Consider the following 15,601-nt stretch of genomic DNA (forward strand, 5'->3'; position numbering starts at 1 on the left):
ATTATTTTAATTATTATGTTTAAAAAAAACCTTAAATCAACAATTCAGTGACAACGCTGGTCCATTTCAGATTGCTGGGTTTTTTTATTGTGAATGCAACACCATGAGAATAAAGAGAGGGAAATGAGAGAAGCAGGAAGAACCCTTCTTTATTGCTTCAAGGGATTTGAAACAGTCATCGCATTGAACCTCCTAACGTAAGCAACGACGAATTGGCTGAAAATGCTGAGATATCTGTAGCGTTCATATATCTCTACTTTGCAAAGCAAACTAATTCTCAACTCATTGCTCCTCAGCAATGGAAAAGCATTCCAAGGCTGAACCACTTCACATCCTCTTCTTCCCCTTCTTCGCTCCCGGCCACATGGTCCCCATGGTCGACCTCGCCAAGCTCTTCTCCTCTCATGGAGTCAAGTCTACCATCCTCACCACCCACGCCAGTGCCCCATTGAGTCAACCCACCATTGACCACTTCAATTCCAATTCTACCCACCACCACCACCTCCTACCCATCATCGCCCTCCAACTCGTCCCCTTCCCTTCCGCCGAAGCCGGCCTTCCTCCCGGCGTGGAAAACGTTGTCTCCGTCACCACCCCGGAGATGCGCGCCAAGATGATCCAAGCCATTTCCTTATTCCGCCAACCGTTCGATCAGATCCTCAGAGAACAACTCATCGACGCCGTCATCACCGACAACTTCTTCGTATGGTCTTCCGACGCAGCCGCCGAATTCGGCGTGCTGCGCCTCGTCTTTAGCGGCAGCGGGGTCTTCAATCACTGCGTGGGTGATAACCTTCTGAGGTACGACCCCATGAGTGCTCTCCAAACAGAAGACGAGACGGTAGTCATACCCGGACTACCGCACAAGATCGAGATGCTCCGAACCCAAATGCTGGATCCCAAGAAGAGGCCAGAGCTCTGGAAGTTGGCCCTAGATATGCGTGAAGCAGCTGAGAAGAGCTTTGGGGATGTGGTGAATAGCTTCTACGATTTGGAGTCGCATTACGTCGAACACTATCGGAATTTTATCGGCAGGAGAGCGTGGCTTGTCGGCCCTCTCTCGCTTTACAACAGAGACGTGGCGGATAATTCTCGGAGGGGGAATAAGGTTTCCATCGACTGGGACGAGTGCTTGAATTGGCTAGATAGCAAGCAACCTGGCTCGGTTTTATATGTTTGTTTTGGGACTTTATCTCATATTTCGAATGCCCAATTGAGAGAAATAGATGCATCTGGCAAAGATTTCATTTGGGTAGTTAGAGATACTGAAGGAGGATTAGATTGGCTACCAGAAGGATTGGAAGAAAGGCGAGGGTTGATCATAAGAGGATGGGCGCCTCAAATACTTATACTAAATCATACTGCAGTAGGGGCATTTTTGACACACTGTGGGTGGAATTCTTGCACCGAAGGTGTGAGTGCCGGGGTTCCGTTAATTATATGGCCGCTTTTTGCCGACCAGTTTTATAACGAGAAGGTGGTGGTGGAGATAGAGAAGGTGGGAGTTGCGATTGGTGCCAAGGAATTCGGGTTTTCTCTGGATACGAGGAGTTTGATCATGGCGGACGTGATAGAGAAGGCGGTGGAGAGGGTGATGGGCGAGGGGGAGGAAGCGGCGGCGGTGAGAAAGAGGGCGAGAGAGCTCAGGAGAAGGCGAAGAGGGCGGTGGAAGAGGGTGGATCATCTCCTGCTGATTTGAAGCAGCTGATAGAGGAGTTGAGTGCTAGGAGGAACGCAAAGGTGAAATAGATCTTGACGATGCCTCTATTTCTTGTGTACGTTTAACAGCAAGTTGGGAAATTTGAATATGTTGAAGACTCAAAAGGAGATCGATATGTATACGAAATCCTACAAAATTGATAATTTATCAAATTGCATCGTCACTGTCTCAATCTTGTAAAGGAGTTTGCATTTGATCATGGAACGATCCGATGATGGCGAAGAGCTACTAGACATGGAATTTAATATAAAATAATGAAACTATACTAGCTTACAAAAAAAGATTATGTACAAAGATGCCGATTCCCTAAATTCTCATCATCCCCCACCCCCCTCACTGCATTCTGATGGAAGATTGCTTTACAGCTCATCCAGGTTATGTGATAACCTCAAGAACCAGACTTCACAGATAGCTCTGCAAGCATCTTTAAACTTGATCGCAGATGCTTCAAGTTTTAATCATATGCTATCGAGTACATGTCATATGTGCATCTTCTTCTCAAAGACATTAATCTGGAAAGCTTCCTATTGTGAAGTTCAAACCAGGTTGGGTGGTCCTCAGATGCCTCTCTAGATATCCTGTTTGGAATTCCTAGCTGCCGGGCCAATTCAGCAGCTTCTTCAACTCTTTGGATGACATGATCATAACAGATGTACCGTCCACCTGCAGTGCTGCTCATGGCCTCATAGACGCTAACATGGGCCTCCGCTACTTTGTCAACGGTGACCGTCGCGAGCAAGCCCTCTGAGAACATCTCATGAGCTCCTGCAAGTATTACAATGGATTTCAGAATGATCATGTAATGCCAATCAAGTTGGTTAAGGATGGTATTGCACTTGACACCGATAAGAAGAATAGATATAGGAGGACAAATATGGTACCATCTAAGAGACCTTACCTTTGAGGTAGGCGATTGATGCAGTAGAATTGCGACGGCGGAATCCCGGTCCGGTGACGAGGGCAGGGCATATTGTGACCAGCTTCAAATCCCTTCCTCGAGCAGCCCTCCATGCGGCTTTCTCTGCCATTGTCTTGCCCAGAGCAAACCACAGCTGAAATTGTTGAAGACAAGTAATCAGTTTGCAAATTGAGGCAGACTGCAGCATGATAAACTTAAAGTTGATAGTGCTACAAATTAATTTTACATTTTGTAGTAAACTAGTAAATTTGATTAGAAACCGAGGTATGTAACTGCGCTGCAAACAAATGGTTTCCTCACATTTTTAGAAAAGTTTCCTGCTTACAGAAAAATGAAATGTCTTTCCCTGCTACTCTAGTTGAGATAAACTTAAAAGTCCTACCTTTTTATCACGACAGAGGCTTTCATCACTCCAACAATTCTCATCAACAATAGTGGGAAGACGGCGGTCACGAGGATAGTTTTGCCTCCAGACACAAGCCAAAAGCGATGAAGTTAAGACGCACTTCCTTACAGTTTGGGTTCTCACACAGGCTTCAATCACCCTCTCTGCTGCCTTTGCTTCCAAGTCTGCCATGTGCTTCTGTGGAGATTAACATCACAAACAAGGTGAGAGGTGAGGTTTGTTTTGTGTACAAGTTACTTTCAAAACAAGGTATTGCCAAATTTTTCACTTAATAGCTAGTTGACAGAATCCAAAATGAAATATGCATTTGATTATTCCAGAAGTACCATTAGATCTATAAGATCTTCTGCTCACTTGACAAATAGTTGGAAAAAAATTTTGACTACCATGTAGCAGAATTTGGAATGTCCCTGCTGAGCACAGAGCACATCATTTCAGTTTGTTGAGAGGGAGACATCAGTACCAAACTGAGGATACTACAATCGGCAGCATTGATGAGACAGTTGGGAAGAAAATTTTAATTCGTTTGGCATTTTGCTAGCTGTAATTTTCTTTGTTTACTTGCATAAGGAGAAACTTTCAGGCAGAGAAAGAAATATCACCCAATAGATAGCTACATAACATTAAACAAGCATTGAAAAGCCAATATGAGGTGACACCATTGGGTAGCTCTGTCTTGGTCACTTCATGACCATGCTTGATAATAGATTTGTTCCCCTACAACAAGGATCCACATTAGGACTCCAGAATTTACACTGGTAAATGGTAAAGGTGGTCCATGTCTGAATGTGACGGGTTTGGTAGAACAGCTACCACTAATTTATTGCGGGGTCCACCTGAGAAAGAAACTAATGTAGAGTTGAGGCTAGTAAATAGCCATGTTTATCTTGCTACATTTAACTCTCTATCATTAAATAGCAGAAAATAAATATCGTTCTAACTTCCTCTGTTCTGAGTCAAAAAAAGAAAATGTAATGTTTTCCAGAAAACAATGACTTGGCTTAAATGAGTTGACGTGTGCAGAACAGTCACCACCTACCAAAATATATTCTTACCTTGGACTGGCTTAAAAAACTTGTCCAAAAGTTGATAAGGCAACTGCTGCATTCAGGATTGGATAGCCGTGTCCTAAGGGATGACATTAGAGCTACTATTGATCAAAAGAATTAAATATCATAAACGATTAAAACATTTCATTTTGTTGTTTACCGGTTAAATCAAAACTTGATGAGCTCAGAGTTGGACAATGAGTCACATAATGAGAGGTTCATCAAGCTGACCTAAATAGCTTTAGCAATTAGATTTGCAATTAGCTTCAATGATATCCTCATATCAAATCAATGCATGTCCATGTGAAACTAGTTTGGAACTCAACTCTCAAATGCCTCATTCCTATCTTTTGATATAGGAGAAACTGACCAATTCCTGTTACTAGCTAACTACAAGTTAAAGCACCTACCACCACCTAGAAGCAGGTCAAGACTCATGAGGCTGGAAAGGAAGGGTAGGTTCAACTAAATCAAAAGGCCTTAATTGCTAAGTAGTTGCGTGGCACAAGTATCCTCCAATCTAGAGTAAGTCAAGTAGCACCGTCCAAAATGTAGAAATTTAAGAATGAGACTCTCGTATTTGCTCATAGAGGGTACACCATAATGATTGATGGGGAAGGCACCTATGTGTGCGATTCCAGACCATGCATACTAATAACTAATAAATGACATTTATTAGACAAATGCATTAATAACTATGATGAAGTTGATTAGCCTGAACGTTAAGACAGTGGCGGCTTGATGTCTCTGTTAACATAGATGTGCATCTTTTCTTCATGAATTATATAGCGACACGATGTCTTTGCAATTGTTTCAATTGTGATCCGTGCAAACTTTAAGTTATCACTTTATGAAGCATGATAACAGAATACCTACTCGTTCATCTCTACAGGAAAATTTCTCTCAAAATTTAAATGAACTATTGTCGCCACCCATATATACTCTTCGTATGAATCTTTATAAGTTGTATTGGCATGGCTATGGTCAAGCAAGTACAATTAGATAAAGCAAGTGATGACAAGCAAGTACAAGTGATGATGAGATAAAACTACAATTGGAAAGAAGAGGGATTGATAGATTACCGAGTAGCCCGAGATGCCCCCAGGATCCACAAAAGCAGAAGTGTGGAACACTCCGACGCATCCATCAAATGCTTGGCACAGGCTATCGAGGTCCATGACATTCGCCATCACCGTCCATACCCCATCTCGACCCAGCTCCCCAAACATCTCCATATCTCTTAGCTTGTCTAAATCCTCTGCAATGTTGTTCCATCCATCTTGCTAAAGTCAGGTGTTGATGGCATTAGCAAAAAGGAATTATGCATGCAGAAAAGAGAAAGAGCTGCATTACATCAAAAGATAGAATTAAGCTTTAACCGATCACTTTCTTACCATGTAGAACAACTGGGTTAGATTTCTCACCAGAGAAGCAAAAGATAGAATTACTTTTTTAATCATGCAATTCTGCCCATTGGAAAGAAATATATTTTGCGGTCCCACGTATCAGAGTATTTATTTAATTGTTCTTTTTTTTTTTTCCAAAGACAGAGTTGAAGCTACGGTTGCCCCATTGTTTCTTGAATCAGGGGCTACTGCTTTTTTCCGATTAAAAGAAAAGTATAATATTGCTGCTCCATCTAAAAGTCTAGAACAGAGAATTCGTTCTTATCCACTGAAACGGTGGATAAGAAGTTGTTATCCGAAATTGGGGAGAACTAGTTACAACTTACAAGTTACTAGACGACAAAATAATGAAGGCATAAAGTTATTATTCTGTCGGTAATCTTGTCCGTGTTTTAAGACGAATCAAATTGTACACTGGCTTGACATCAAGCACAAATTGTTGATTAATTTGTAGAAACACCCAAATCTAAGTGGTGCAGATCAAACGTAGTTTCAAAAGGAGAAATAAGTAAAAGATAAACAACAAGGTCTTTTTTAAAGTTTTGACAAATTAGGGAAGAACCACCAAAATAAATTAGTGAAAAAAGTCGCTGCCTTGAAAGCTCATTTCTCAGGCTCAAAATTTCCAATCTACGTATCTAGCGGTAGGAGTGATGTCTTCTTCCAAACAGCATGCCATTGACATCTGCGCGTCTAACATTACTCGAGGCAACGGAAATAACAAAACACACCCGGTAGAAACTAAATATACGAAAACCGCCCATATTTTATCCAATTTCGCAAAACTACGGGCGTTGTTTTGCAGAACTGACCTTGGGTTTCGAGGGCGAGGCGAACGGTGTAGCCGAGGGCGAGGAGGCGATTGACGACGGCGAATCCTACGAAGGAGATGCCCCCTGTGACGCACACCATCGTCCCGTGTTCCGCCCCTCCATCGCCGTCCATTTCCCTCTTAACGGCCCGTGATCGCATCTTCCACTCGCCGCCGCCGAATCCTTCGCTTCCCCTCAGAATCATCGCTCTCATCTCCTCCACCTCCGCCTCCAAGCTCTGCGTACTCCTCAAAACCCCCATCTCTCCTTCTCTCTATCTTCTCTCGGCTAGTGGAGAGGGATGGGTTCTCCTACGGTGAGGGCGAGATATTTAAATAAGACTAGAGATATTTGATATTCTCACTCCCAAAAAATAACTAGTCATACGGATGGTCATGTAAAGAGCATGGGTAGATGGGCGGTTTTTTTGGGAGCTTTGGCTCGGCTCGGCTCGGCATATAGCTCTTTGGCCTTATTGGGGCATGGGTAGATGGGTAGTTAGCTGGTGACATGGAAGTCAACGTATTGTGCTACACGGCAACCGGCAATCGATAGGGAAGTGGCGAGATCCTATGCCAAGTGTCCAGCTATTTTTGTATTAAAAATTAGGGATATTTACCAAAAACACCCTCAAATTTTATTTCTACTATCATTCACACCCTATTATATAAATATAATTTTTTAAAATAATTATCACTGATTTTTTTTTAAAATATCATAATTATCATAAATTATTTTTTAACTAACACCATAATATTTTTTTCAAATCTTATAAGTGTTCCTAAGATCTTTTAACTCTTTTTGAATTGTTATTATGATTAGTTTTTAACGAAATATTTACAAATAGCTCATTGTTAATATATATATATATATATATATATATATATATATATATATATATATAAGATTAAAAACCTTTTTTAAGTTTACGGTATAAAATATTTATTAATAATTTATCTTGTATAAAAGAAGATATTTCCTTTGTACGGGATATTGGATAAATTACTAGGTAGCTTTTAATTATTTTAAATAATTTATACAAAAGCAAATAGTATTCTTTAGTATAATTTTGGTTTTAATCACAGTGATTTAAAATTAAAAAACAAATAATACCATTGAATAACTTACAACTATGTTACAACTTTACCTTACAAATTTAGTTTTCTTAACTTACAATTAACAAATAAGTTAAATTAACTATAGATATAAAAATAAACCTAATACCATTTGAATAATATATATATATATATATATATATATAAGAAGGATTTAGATTTTAAGGTTAAATGAATAGTATGTTAGGTTAAAACTAACTCATTATACTTCTTTATGTGCTAAAAATAAAATACAGTGGCTAAACAATAGGTACACACCCCAATGTTAAGTGTAAATGGTAATAAATACTAAAAAAAATAGTGTTTTAATAAATTCTCTAAAAACATCATAAAATACTAGTGACATGTACAGTAAATTTATAGCTGACCATATATGAATTAATAACCACCATCGATCTCTTGTGCATTATAAAATATTTTGCAAGTATTATTTTCAATGGCACATTGACGAACCTAAAGAACTAGATATAGGGATCAAATTATAGGCACCCACCCCCATATTGTAACTATAAACGATAATATATATTAAAAAAATAAAGTATTTTTTATAAAGTTCTTTTAAAAATATTATAAATGCTACTGACGTGTATAATAAATTTATGATTGACTGCGTTACTTCGCTAATTACTACTATCTCGTGGTATATTATAAAGCATGTTGAGATTATGAATTTGTCAATGAGTTGGTCTTTGTTTGATTAGTACGTTAAACATCACCATCTGCAGGTTATGTGAGGGATTAAAACTGGTCTATGTGAGATCTTCAACTTCAAATTTTATTTCTCCTTCTTTTTATCTAATAAAAATTATAATTTATCATTTATATTATATTTTGGAACCTTCGAGGTTTCCATGGGGAAGTGATGAAAAGAAGGAAAAAGCTAGGAGATTATATTCGTTTTTATTTTTATTTTACGGTACTAATTGGTTGACCATGGTCCAAGGCTAACTCGTGTTCACCTACGATTCAACGGGGTGGGCTCGATTTTGAATCTGGGTTGGTAGATCCCCGCGTGCTCCCACCAACCAACCTCCTGCTTCATTGGCTCGTTCTACCTACCTACCGGCTCGGCTCGGCTCGGCTCCAACGAATCCTTGCGGTTCTAATTGGGTCGCCGGGTATTGTTTAGAATATTTAGATAGGATGTGGTTCCGGCTACCGTGACATCCTCGTGCATCTGTTACTTTGATTATGCTCGTTTAAATTCTATAATATATTACATTAAATGCATTAATAAAATTAGATTTAGACTTGGGATTATAGGTCAAGTTAACTAATATGTTACATTATTTTATTTAAATATATTTTAACTCTATGTACTTATGCATAATAAATTAGTCTATGTACTTCTTCTGATTAAATCAACTTAATAGGTCTATCCCAAGTTATAAATTTGCAGAGTATCCGCATAGAGATGCATCATATGACTTTTAAGTCGAGAAAGTTTTCAGAAGTCAAAATATTAATCACGAGTGATATACTAAGATCTAACATCCCTAATTTTATTTTTATTTTTTGGTCTTGTTCTAAATCACATAGATTGGAATTTCGGATTCGTTTCATATTGGCAGGCTTTAATCTAATCAAAAGTCCAAACTACTCTGAAAGAAATGAATCTAGGTACTCCCACTTGTTCACAAATGAAATTTATTTATACCGTCACTCATGTAGCACATGTAACCATTATGTTTTAGAAAATAATACTACTGACTATTATTTACTGTGAGATATATATTTATTATTATAATTATTATTTTTGTAGCCTATGTAACCATGCGAGGTAACATGTCCCCTCCCAGGTCTCAGATATTATAAAAACCCTACCCAATTCATTATACAACAAGACCCAAAAATAGTCTTTACTTCAGTGGGATTAATTAAATTTTTGGGTCTTGTTGTATAATGAATACATAGTCTAGTTTAGTTGATGGAGAAAATCATTGAAAATACCTTATATTTTGTTTATTATTATTATTATGAGTAAAATTCTCTATTTATGAGGCAGGTCTCGAGTTAAGTCTAAATTAAAAAGCACACAAAGTGAGTGATGGAATAAAATATAGAATATTTTTATCTTTATTAAATAATATATATTTTTCTATTTTCTAATTATTCTTGTCGTGATATAATCTTGGATTCATTAATATTGTCAATAGAGTTTAGTGTTTTAAAGACTTGATTTAGTCCCATGACTAAGTTAGACTGATGGTCAGGTTTTCCTATCTATCAAATATAAAATGCAACTTGACAATAAACTTTTAGCATACTGGGGCTCTATTTGCAAATGAGATGCTTTTATTTGCATTATAGTTAAAATGTAAGATATTATTTCTAATTTTTTCTAGTTTATAATATTATATATATATATATATATATATAAAGTTAATTACACTTAATACTCATGAACTATCATCATTTTTATATTTCTCTTTAAAAAAAATTTGTGACACATAGACTCCTCGAACAATTAAAAATATTTTAAATACTGCTTTCATTAGGTTTTTATTATCTTTGATAAGTTGTCACATGTAAGTTACCTATATACCTATATGATATTTTTTTTTCTTCGTATTTTTTAGGGAAGGAGAATATATTTATCAAAATACCTTTATATTTTCTGTCTGATAAGATATTTTTAATAGTTTATAAAGTTTATGTCACAATAAAAAAATTATAAAAAATAGTAATAGTTTAAGAGTTTTAGTACAATTATTCCTATATAAAATGATAATAAATAAATTGGACAATTTCCTATCTAACCGGAGAAAGGGGTCATTAGATAATTATAAAACTGCAAGTTGCATTAACCTACGTTTTTAATGTTTTTATTATTAAATATTATATATGAATTATTGAAAATTCTTGTACAGTCAAAATAAAATATACACGATCCCTCTCCATCGACGGCACTACCTCTCCGATCTACCTACTCTTGTCAGAGAGAGAAGGCATTAGCTGGCTATAAAATTAATAATTCCATGTCACTAAGCCAAGGTTATAATCTTTTTATAATTATGAGCCCATAAACAGAGCCAATCTCAGCTCGGCTTGGGCTGGAGCTCAAATCTCACCACTTTTTATTTAATATCTATCTGGTTATGAGTTATGACTAGCTTATCCAAAAAGATCCCTTTTGATCTCGTGCTTGTATAATTGGTATTAATTAATAAATGCTAGTATTGTTAATTGTTTTAATAAAAAAAATATATGGGCTCTCATGGACATCGTTAAAATAAGAATAAAGTAAATAGTTTATAAAAGTAATTTTAAATTACTAATTTTTAATTGGATAAATTACAGAAATTTATATTGATATATTTATTAAACTTTTTTTGAAGATATTGATGAGATATTTCTAATAATAGTATTTTTATTAAATTAATTAATGAAACTAATTATATATACTAGATTAAAAATAATTAGTTTGCCCTATTTCCCGTCTTCTCTGCTCTATTTGAAAGAAAAAAAAAAAAACTCTATCGTAAGCTAAATAATCTTTTTGAATTCAATATTTTTAGTGATTAACTAACAAGGTGGTTTACATACAGGGCTTCTACTATTAGGAGAGGGACCCCAGTGGACTATATGTTGGGCCGGCCCTATCAGCGAACTAGAGCCCAGTCTAACCTTTCTTTTGACCCAAGGAAGGAATGTGGACGTGGAAACGATCTCCCGTGTCCGGTCTTCGTTTAGGTAATTGACCACACTTGCCGCCACTAATCTATCTGTTATCTCGTGGTCAACTTGTCACCTACCATTACCAAATACCCGTAATTAACAGTTCTTTATCTTGGAGGTCTTCCATTAAGCCAGAAGGAAAGTCCACTTGTCAAAAATTGAAAAGGTGAAGGGTTCTTCGCGTAAAAATTGGAAGAATTTTTACTGACAGCTCGCTGTGAACTTTTAATTTTTTTTTTGAAATTATTTAAATACAAATACATAAGTTTTGGTATGTCCCAAAAGTTGTTTCTAGAAGCTGGCGAATAATCCCACTCGTAGACGACTCAGGAGGTCTTTATATGCTATCGTTTCTTATTATGAGTTCGGATTCCAACCAGGAAACCAAGTTAGGTGTGCTTCCGAGATTGCTTGGTCAAAAGGCAAAACTAGTTTTCTTAGAGAGGTCAACCTTCAAACATAGATATTCTTTTCTCACATCACAAAGATTTTTTTTTGTTTTGTTTATCTATGCATCATTAATCAAGATTATTCTCGAACACTCTATCCTCCAGATTCGCTCTAATCATGTGAGTATATACATATATATATATATATATATATGTACATAAGAATTAAAGCCTTTTGGCTTTCTAGAAAGAGTAGTGCTTAACCTTTGTTGGCAATTAAAGGTATCAATGAGATTGTCACTGTTGCTTTAAGCAGTGTCCTGCTTGTTTAACTTATCCCTTGGAACTCCAATTCCTCTCCTTGAGCTGTATCCGAGGTTGTTGTAACTTTTTCTGCAAGTATTATTGGTGGATTGGAAGGCAAGGCAATTGCATCAGCAGCTTATACCACTCGTTCCTTATTCAATAAGGAAGTTTATATACTACCAACTTCTTGACCACTTCCAAGCTGTTGACCTTGCACTCTTGCAGGGCCTTATTATTGAAACGATTGCCCAAAGGGTAGTGATAAAGTTATTTGTTGACTGTTGTGTTATTCTAAATACTATCAACTAGGATAATATCTTCTTCTTCTTTTTCTTCTTTTAAAAAAAAACGAATTATTTTTTAATTATAATATTTTAGGATATGGATTTTCTATACGCTATCAATAAAATAAATATGAAAGATAAAGCGTTAAAAAAAATTGCAAATACAAAAACTTTCATGTGGAAAAAATCTAAGACCGAGTAAAAATCACAGATTCAAACTTGAATTGAAAATAATCACTCAAATAATTTAGTAGTTATAAGAAGGTTATAGATTATGCACTAATCTCCACTGTCCAATTTGTAAGAATTTTGTTCTCTAGATTTTGTGATGCATTATTTTTTTTTCGAACTTTAGTGATTCAAGACATTGATCATTTTATTTCAGTAACCCTTGATACATAGTTATTTCAAATTCGATATAGATGCATTGAATTAAAAATGATTTAATATGTTCCATCCAAAGTTACTAGAATTCTTAAAAAGTCTCTCCAAGATAATAATAGATGACTTCTAGGATTAGATTAAAACTCTCCATAAATACTCGATAAAACAAAATTATCCCTAAACATAATTTTATGACATTCTTAAATCTAAAGAAATTTTTTTATACACATAGAATATATTTTCTGTACACATTATCAAAAACCTTATTTATGTGATAAGAATAAATGTAACACATAGTTAAGCGCTATACTTGCAAGTGAAAATGAGATAATTAAAGTCATTTATCCAATTAATCAATCACCAAACAACTTAACCTGCCCGTACTAGTTGAGGCTTCAAACAGTGGACTTCTAGGTTTAGGTTTGGGTATTATTGGTAATTTGGTGGTGCACGACTTGACTTTTTGGAGATCTCTCCCAATTAGTTCATATCAGTGCGGATGGGTCTTCTGTCCCCCCCACAACCAAAACATAAATGCAGCTGTCGTCGTCTCACTCGTTGCCTATCAACAATTAGGTGTTATCTAATATTGACAGGCTATTAGAAGTTTCTATTCATTAACTAGGATTTACGTGGGTGGATTTGATCATTTACTTTGAACTACAATAACTAATTACTAGCTTCTTAAGTCTTAACGAGGTTTGATTTCTTTTGATTTCTTAACTGGAAATAAAAGGAATCAAGCACGTAATTCCTTTTATTTCCAGTTGTTATATTCCTCTACCTTATCTAGAAGACAAAGCATTATATTTTACAGCTTGTAATTAGTAAACATGAAGATTATTTTTCAAATTACAAATTCTCTACTAGAAGTAAAAGATATATGTTTCCTATTAATATTTTGCAGGTAAATGGACGGTGAGATATCGATCTAGAAGCCAAGATCCACGTGTACCTTCTAGAAGCACAACTGACATGCTCCCGTACGTATGTGCTACACGTGTGGCTTCTCCCGCAAGGCGGTAGGGACTTGGGGGTGTTCTCATCTCAATGCTTACGTCAGCAACGCTCTCACACTCTCTCCCCTCGCCCTTTATTAACGCCGATCTCTATCTTAAACTACCCAGCTTAAATTGCCCGGCTTCGTACCCGCAGTGTCAGAGAATGGAGGATAGAGAGACAGCAGCCTTGAAGCTTCTCGATTCAGCGAGCTTGCGAGAAGCCAAAGGCGGGGATGACGACGATCGCGCCACCAGCGCCGTCCATCAGGATCACGACCGCGGCGATGGAGACGACGGCGACGATGACTCAAGCGATGACTTCGAGTTCGCGTTCGTGATCAAGGATCCCGAATCAGACCCCGCGATCACCGCCGATGAGATGTTCTCCAACGGACAGATTCGCCCGATCTACCCTGTATTCGGCCGTAGCTTCCTCGTCGACGAGGAGGCGCCGCGGCTTATGCCGCCGGCGGAGACTTCGGCGGCAGAAAGGTTGCCGCTTAAGCGCCTTATGCTCGAAGAGCGGAACTCGTCGATCACGTCGACCTCGACCCCGTCGGATGTAGGGGGCGAGTTAGATTTAGACGGAGTCCCGCCGGAGACGTACTGCGTGTGGACCCCGGGATCAGTGCCGCCATCGCCGGAGCGGTGCCAGAAGAGCGGATCGACGGGGTCGCTGGTCCGGTGGCGGCGGATAAGCGATCTCGTCATCCGGAGGAGCCACAGCGACGGGAAGGAAAAGTTCGTCTTCCTCGCAGCGAACGGTGAGAGGAAGAAGAAGAACGAAGAGAAGGAAGCGAAGGGGAAAGGGAAGGGCGGTAAGGTTACCGAGGTGGATGTGGTCACCGCCCACCGGGTCTACTACGGGAAGACCACGAAGGGCGGAGGCAGAGGCGGGAGGCAATCGTTTCTTCCGTACCGGCAGGACCTCGTCGGGCTCTTCGCTAATGTGAACGTGTTTAGCCGGAGTCATCACTCGCTTTAATATTCTATCTTCGTCAGTATCCTTTTCTTTTACTACTTTTGGATTGTATGAATTTTTTTTTCCCTCTCTCCCTTCAGTTTACCGAGTTGTTGTTGTGATATAGTCAAAAGGATGGTTGGAAGAACACGAGAGGGATGTGGGTCTCTTTTTGCTTTTTTATTTGTTGTTTTTAAAGCTGTGGATTTGTGTAAGAATACTTGGAATAGAGAGTTGACTGTTCACATTAGGAGTTGATAACTTAATTAAATTTGTAGATTTGTATACCTGTGGGAATTATTTATTTTAACTTCGTTTACTGGATTTCCAACTATTTGACTTTGAGCTCAAAGTGTTCGTTCGCACTTTGAGGGGATGTTTAATTTAGTTGCAGCCTCAAAGTTGAGGTCTATATATTCCTGGACGATCTAATGTTGCCTTGATTGGCTAATGGTGTGAGATGTGAATAGTCTTGAGAAAAGAAAAAGGAAAATCCTTGCAAGTAGTTTGGGCCAACTTTGGATTTGAAATAGACATCAGTGACAATTCCTTCCAACCAAAAGTTTTTTATCCATATTACAAGTTAAATGATTAAAAGCTTATAAAATACTAATCCAAATGCTTCAATGACTTCATACTGACACTTTGTCCCACCTCAATACTGACAAGGGATATGAACAATGAACTATTGGCACAATTATGATCTTTTGAATTTCTACAAACTTTTTGGTTCCTTCTTTGACATTGCGTTTTGGATCGAAGAGGATAGTGGGGTAGATGGAAAGGAGGGTCCATTTGATCACAGTTTCTGGCACACTGAGGTTGCTATCTGCCAGTTTGGAAGCTTGCATACCTTTTATTCATTTGGAGAGGGACATCAATGGATGCTCAACGCCTAACGCGTTCCTTTTTTAATGTTATCCGGGCCCAGGATGTGAGCTCTTTGGAAGCTTTCCTACCTTTATTTATTAAGGTATCCATGGGCCAGGATGGAGGTGATCTAAGCCTGGGCCCAAAATGTTATGCCCAAGCCTCATTGAGCCTAAGAGAACATAGAGAACTTTGCACAATTTTCAAGACATTGAAATATCTGAAGACCAAAAAATAACATTTAATTATTGGCTTTCTTTTTTAAAAAAATTCCTATGTTTCTTCTTTGTGTCCATCTTTC

General features: G+C 37.7%; 3 protein-coding genes across 3 annotated transcripts; 2 read left to right on the forward strand and 1 right to left on the reverse strand.

The window, feature by feature from the left end:
- Positions 1-130: 130 nt before the first annotated feature.
- LOC140789532 (scopoletin glucosyltransferase-like) lies at positions 131-1,893 on the forward strand. Its single transcript, XM_073139259.1, has one exon. The coding sequence runs from the start codon at positions 299-301 to the stop codon at positions 1,697-1,699; it is 1,401 nt and encodes a 466-aa protein (XP_072995360.1). The 5' UTR covers positions 131-298; the 3' UTR covers positions 1,700-1,893.
- LOC140789533 (cinnamoyl-CoA reductase-like SNL6) lies at positions 1,838-6,707 on the reverse strand. The gene is made up of 5 exons (XM_073139260.1): positions 6,313-6,707; positions 5,177-5,352; positions 3,022-3,222; positions 2,619-2,772; positions 1,838-2,485 (listed from the first exon to the last, which is right to left on the reverse strand). Exons 1-5 carry the CDS (start codon positions 6,572-6,574, stop codon positions 2,175-2,177), a joined length of 1,104 nt encoding a protein of 367 aa, XP_072995361.1. The 5' UTR covers positions 6,575-6,707; the 3' UTR covers positions 1,838-2,174.
- Positions 6,708-13,499: 6,792 nt separating this feature from the next.
- Positions 13,500-14,718, forward strand: LOC140788714 (uncharacterized). The gene has a single exon (XM_073138112.1). The coding sequence runs from the start codon at positions 13,519-13,521 to the stop codon at positions 14,452-14,454; it is 936 nt and encodes a 311-aa protein (XP_072994213.1). The 5' UTR covers positions 13,500-13,518; the 3' UTR covers positions 14,455-14,718.
- Positions 14,719-15,601: the final 883 nt, after the last annotated feature.

This window comes from Typha latifolia, chromosome 5 (assembly GCF_019914945.1).
Source record: "Typha latifolia isolate L0001 chromosome 5, TyphaL0001v2, whole genome shotgun sequence".
Lineage (NCBI taxonomy): Eukaryota > Viridiplantae > Streptophyta > Magnoliopsida > Poales > Typhaceae > Typha > Typha latifolia.

Bases quoted from the DNA above. Each gene is read 5' to 3' on its own strand.
- LOC140789532 (XM_073139259.1), top strand. From the start codon at position 299: ATGGAAAAGCATTCCAAGGCTGAACCACTTCACATCCTCTTCTTCCCC.
- LOC140789533 (XM_073139260.1), bottom strand. From the start codon at position 6,574: ATGGGGGTTTTGAGGAGTACGCAGAGCTTGGAGGCGGAGGTGGAGGAG. The intron at 5,353-6,312 runs GTCAGTTCTGCA...ACAACATTGCAG, and splicing joins CCTCGCCCTCGAAACCCAAG to AGGATTTAGACAAGCTAAGA. The intron at 2,773-3,021 runs GTAGGACTTTTA...CAACAATTTCAG, and splicing joins GCCTCTGTCGTGATAAAAAG to CTGTGGTTTGCTCTGGGCAA.
- LOC140788714 (XM_073138112.1), top strand. From the start codon at position 13,519: ATGCTTACGTCAGCAACGCTCTCACACTCTCTCCCCTCGCCCTTTATT.